At 41.6% G+C, this 5,748-nt stretch overlaps 1 protein-coding gene across 1 annotated transcript; it reads right to left on the bottom strand.

Moving 5' to 3' along the window:
* Positions 1-1,489: 1,489 nt before the first annotated feature.
* Positions 1,490-5,393, bottom strand: LOC148025957 (xyloglucan endotransglucosylase protein 7-like). Its single transcript, XM_087693203.1, has 4 exons — positions 4,991-5,393; positions 4,598-4,698; positions 4,179-4,375; positions 1,490-1,948 (listed from the first exon to the last, which is right to left on the bottom strand). Exons 1-4 carry the CDS (start codon positions 5,211-5,213, stop codon positions 1,549-1,551), a joined length of 921 nt encoding a protein of 306 aa, XP_087549329.1. The 5' UTR covers positions 5,214-5,393; the 3' UTR covers positions 1,490-1,548.
* Between the last annotated feature and the right edge of the window lie 355 nt (positions 5,394-5,748).

Consider the following 5,748-nt stretch of genomic DNA (forward strand, 5'->3'; position numbering starts at 1 on the left):
GTTGACATTTAACTAGAAGTAGAGAAGGGGATACATCATCTAGCTTAACATGTGAATGACAAATCATGCAAAAGAAGAGGAAGATGAACATCATCTAGCTTAACATGTGAATGACAAATCATGCAAAAGAAGAGGAAGATGAACAGGTCTGAATGCCTTACAAGAATTTGTACTTTTCTTAAAATTTCAATTGTTGTTAACTATGATCTTTTTTACAAGTACTACAAGTTTAACAATCATTCCCAAATCTCATTCCCCCACCTTCATGGGGTCTCATAATAATTAATACGGTTCACCCATTATATTAGCTTTTCATACATTGTATTAACTTGCTACTCTTTTCTTTTCTTTTTTTAGTTGTTTTCTTCTTAAATGATGCTACTTTTTAGGACTATTTTTAAAATCACTCTTGAAACCATTGTGTGGTTTTGAAAAATCACAAGGTGGATATATTCTTAGTTAATTTTGGAAAATGATCCAAAAATTTCCCACAATAGAACGTATTCCACAAGATGGAAATATTTCTCGCACTATGACTTATTACACAAAGGGTTTGCAACTATGTTTGCTAAGGTGGATAAGATAAGACTTCAAATTTTGTTACGTACAAAAGATAAAATTGTACAATGTAAGTTTAGTAGCAAACTAAATTTCATATATACAATCTAATTTTACCATCGCTTCTTTTTTGATTGGTTAAGAAAATGTTATAGTTTGCAAACCTATATTTTGCACTCTTCAAGGTTCAATCTAAGAGTTGTGCATTGTCCTTCCATTAAATTTGTCAAAGACTTCCACATTCTGTAAGTGAGACTTTAAAATTTATGCTCAAAAGCTCATGCTACAAACTCCTAGGAATGTGTTTCTCTCTTCCCTTGTCATGCATGACATGCCTTGCGTACTATGGCATAATAGAGCAAATACTTCTCAATGGAAATGTACACGACACAAGTAGCCACAAAGAGAAACATGACGAGTAGCTGCAAAGATGATTGACAAGAAGGTTTACAAAAACTGAAAAACATTGGCATGAAATGTATGAAGAATGTGGAGGAACAATGAATACATTACATGAGGGACTGGTTTTGTTGGGCACAAAAGGGGAGGAACAAATAGCACATGACAAGAGGGACTAACTCTGTGGGGTAGCAAAAGTAAGATCTTAATGCATGGGATATGACAAGCGGTGCAATCTATGAAAGTTAGTTGTGCAAAATGTAAAGTTTACAAGTAAAGAGTCAAGAGAAACCAAGGAGATGTTGAGAGCATATCCGACAAGGGTGTGCAATCGATAAAGGTTTTGAAGAATTGTGGAGTGAGAATCAATCAAAGGATTCATTTGTTGTGCAAAAGGTACATGAACTTAAAACAAGAAGAAAGGTGAAGACGGAGGTTTATGTGACAAAGGACTCGAGGAGGTCAAGGGACAATGCCCAAGGACAAGGTAAAGTGTTTGCCCCCTATAGAAGGAGATTTTTTTTGGGTTGGGGGGTTGGGGGAAGGGGGTTTCGTAAACTCAATCATGGTTAACTGGGCAGAGTTAATCAGTCATGGGTTAATGGAACACTCCACAGGCGCGGGGTTGTAGCGGGCGTTGTCCGTGCAGTAGTCGTAGACCAAGTATCTCTGCTTCACTCTCTGGAGGCTGGCCACGTCAGCAGCGGCCAATGACGTGTAAGGAGGGCGGCCCCACCAGCGCCTGGAGGGCGGCAAGTGCTGGCAGGTGTCGCTAGGGGAGTTCGCCACGCAAGCGTCGATGGCATAGTCGCGATAGGAGGAGACGAAAGGTGCGTGGGACCAGTTGGTCTTGACAAGGCCACCCTGGGTGGCCCACTGGTCGCCGTTCCAGATGCTGGAGAATATTCCCATGGCCTGGCTGTTCAAATAGGGCACCCCTTCCCTCTCGTTGTTCTTGAACACTCGTATGGGCACATCGTCCACTATGAACCTGTTTGTTGGCCAGCAGGAAACCATTAATTGCTAGTCTTCAAAAAAAGTTCCACTTTTTTAAAAAGTCTTAAATGTAAAAGAAATCGCAATTTTTTTCAATAAAAAGAAAAACCTTCAAAAGTCATTAAAAAAAATTTTAAACCTCGATTTTTATGATTAAATTTACAGTTATAGAAATTTAGTTAAAGGTTTTCGAACCTTCTTTCAAAAACATTGTTCTTGACCATTGATATTAACTACATTAGTGACTATTAAGCCCCTTGCAATACAATTGCAGCCATTAGTTTTTTGATATTAAGCCCACATGTTTGTCCATGGGGGCTGGGCTGGGCTTTTTGCTTTCTTGCAAATTTTCGAAGAAATCAAATTTCCAAAAAGCTTCATCATTTGAACTAGGAACGTTTGGGTTCCAACTTCCTACCTAACAACATACAACATTTAGTTAGTTATAGAACCCCCACAATTTCCATTAAAATTCCTCAACCTAGTTGGTTATAGGACTCCCACATAAAATTTGGTTCGTGCATCCCATCATTCTTTTATGCATCACATTGGAACAAGTTCCATGAACATTGAACATTGCATATCAACCTAGATCCTTGCAATGGCTTCTACTTCCAAAATTATCCCTAATCTCCATGCATGCCACTTGAAATTTCAAGTCATTAACATTAACATATTGTTTATTTTCCTGAAATTTCATCTCAAGTACATTGGTTTTTCCATTCACCTAACCTTGCCATTTGCAACATCGTCATATTATTAACTTAATGAAAACAAGACCCCCCCACTTGTGCATGAAATGTAATTAATTCCATCATATAGCCAAAGGGTGGCACTCGTGTCATCTCTCTCTCTCTCTAACGAGATACACCTATCTTTTTCCTTACATGTCAACTCAATATAGTGGTCACAAACCTCAATGGTTCCGTACTTACTACTAGGTAGCCTACAAGGTTTAGAGAATCGTGAACTTAACCCATCACCATAGATTTGTTGCTTTTTAGGTCGCCTACAAGGTTTAGAAAATCGTGAACTAACCTATCACCATAGATTTGTTGCTTGTTACCTCTCTTGCTTCTACATGTGACATAACTTAAATGACGTTCTAAAAAGGCCTAATTGAAAGCAAAAGTTTAAAGTGGGAACATCTGGAACCTACTAATCTTAAGACAAAGTTCGTAACCCAAAAGAATGATGACAGCCTAATGCATTTTCAAAGGTACATTAATTAGCAGAGGCTACATTTTTCAAAGGTGGGTACCCCCACTAGGTCAGAAGGCGGTACCATTGGTGTCTGCAATAATAGTGTAATTTTTAGCGTATTGTTTTACCTCACGCTACGGTTATTATTCAATGTCTTCACAATCTATCAAAGTTGGCAAGCAATGCATTTGAGAAGTAAGGAACTAAGCAATTCCTACTTCTTACTTGACGTTCAACAAGTTGTATTTAACCAAATTGCAACTACAAAACTACCGTGCCTTATAAGAAACAAGTGGAACCTTCCCGTGGGTAAACTGTGTGGTCTTGTACTGAGTTCAAGACCTTGTCGTGCTAGAACGAAGCCTAATCAAACATGCATGCGATACATCTCCATCAACAATGAAGGAAGATATTCTCACAACTAGTTTGACCAATGCAATCGCTTTTCTTATAGTCATGGGAATCCTTCGAGTCCCCTAAGCAAGTCCCCTTGACCAAATGCAAATGATTACATTTGTATTATCATCCCTCTATGAGGGAAAGGGTGGTTCATATAAGATATGTGAACTAGGTGATGCAACCTGTGCAAGGCACAAGCATGTATACGTCTAGACAACTTTCTCAAATTCCTTATAATTCGTACCCAATTACCCTGCTTCATCATTTGACAAGGGGAGCAAGGAGGCTAGTAGTGATACAGGAGTTGGCAGCACTAGCTGTCCCTCCTATTGAAGCTACTCTACTCCCACACCATAAAACAATTGTATGGACTTGGCATGAGGATTGCTAGCAGGCAATTTGCTCAACCCGCAATCATGAAAGAACACTCTTTTGGGAGCAAAAATTAGAAACCTTTTCACGCCTCACACTTTGATTTGAAGGCGTCTGCTATTAGTTTCGAAAGCCACTACTAATCACCTACACCAAACCTTTGACAGTTACCAATGATCGCCTCCACTAAACCTGGGCTGTGTAGGGATGGACTTAATAGCAAGATGATGATGATGATGATGAATGCTTACATGATTTGTTGGTCGTTCCACATGAATGAGTAGGAATGGAAGTCTTGGGCGGGGTCGAACCACAGGTACATGCGTTGCTCTCGCCCGCCGATGCCATGCGCGAACACATTCGTCTGCAGGATGTAAGGCTCGCCTGTCGTGTTCCCAAGAAACTCGAAGTCCAGTTCATCTCGGGTGGATGGGTCCGACGACGCCATCTGCAGGCCTCTCATCAATCATTATCATCTCCCTCAACAGGTAACATTCTACATTCATGTCGAAGCAAATCACAGGCCAAACTACATATGTACCCCATACCTTAAACAATCAATTACTACATACATACACCTTGCAATTCTTTCCTGAATTAAGGATTACGTACAAGCACCTCCTAGGAAATGTACATGCAGCTGGCACTAGTCAAAATGCCTGTCACTTACATAATAGGCTGTGACCACACCAGCAGAGTCGCCCGGAACCAGCTTCATCCGCATACTCACACTACCAAAGAGGTAGGATCTTTTAGAGGCAAAGGAGGAACCTGACAAGAGCCAACTTTATCACTTCCCCTGAATGAGGACTAAAGGAATTAAGAAACATGGGCTGGCAGGTAGAGTAACGCATAAATAAGTTATACAAAAGCTGATTATAGCCTTGAATGAGGTTCTAATTAAGGCTAAAATCAACCTTAGGCTGTACATGAGAATTGATTCCATTAAACCTCATTCGAGGTATACAAGAATCCTTTCGAAGAGGCGGTCAGTATAAGGCACATATAAGATAAGCATGAGCTGTTCAACATAGCCAGCCTGCAGATTAAGTAGATAACTGACCTGAGGAATTGTCAAGCATGAGCCACAGAGCCTGCCCATCCGAGGAGGTGGTGACATGGTCGAACCCCCAAGTGACGACGAAGTCTTGAGCGAAAGAGTCTGCTAAGGCGGTGTACGGTGCGAAGCTGGCTATGGAAGAGAGGAGAATTAGAGCTAGGCAGCATGCACAGAGCTGCGGCTTAATCTGGCGCAAGCGTGGGTTTACTACCGAGTTACTGGCCATGATGCGTGTAAGTAACAGCGTTGCTGATTAATTTTGTATAGTGGGGAGGGTGATGAGCTGTATATATAGGCCTAGGCCTACATGCGCGCGAGAGAGAGAAAAACAGAGAAGGAGAGAGAGGGAGAGAGTATTTTAAACGTGGTACTGTGGGTCATATAGGTGAGCGGCACTGTAAGATGAGCTATATATGTATGTGTATATATAGAGAGAGAGAGAGAGAGAGAGAGACACACACACGAGAGAGAGACTGTTTGCGATGAGCTGTATGCCGATATAGGCGAGACGAGACAGAGAGAGAGAGGGGGGGGGGGGGGAGAAGGTGAGGGGGAGAGGGAGAGGGAATCGAAAGTACATCAGAGAGCCAAGCCAAAATATTAGCGTGTGTGGGGAGAGAGAGTAAGAAAGACAGGGTGGGAAGAGAGAGAAAGAGAGAGAGGACGCGAGGCGCCCTCGTGGCAGCGCCACCTGCCACGTCGATCGCAGCTCATGCGTGGCTGGATCCGGTACCCTCGATCTGACCGCCGGATCAAAGAGA

Source organism: Lygodium microphyllum, chromosome 14, assembly GCF_053477565.2.
Source record: "Lygodium microphyllum isolate KBCC chromosome 14, Lygodium_microphyllum_v1.1.10, whole genome shotgun sequence".
Lineage (NCBI taxonomy): Eukaryota > Viridiplantae > Streptophyta > Polypodiopsida > Schizaeales > Lygodiaceae > Lygodium > Lygodium microphyllum.

Excerpts from the sequence above, each read along its gene's own strand:
- LOC148025957 (XM_087693203.1), bottom strand. The coding sequence starts at position 5,213 with ATGGCCAGTAACTCGGTAGTAAACCCACGCTTGCGCCAGATTAAGCCG. Across the intron at positions 4,376-4,597 it reads GTGTGGTCACAGCCTATTAT|ATGGCGTCGTCGGACCCATC; the intron begins GTAAGTGACAGG and ends AGAGGCCTGCAG. Across the intron at positions 1,949-4,178 it reads TGGAACGACCAACAAATCAT|GTTCATAGTGGACGATGTGC; the intron begins GTAAGCATTCAT and ends GCCAACAAACAG.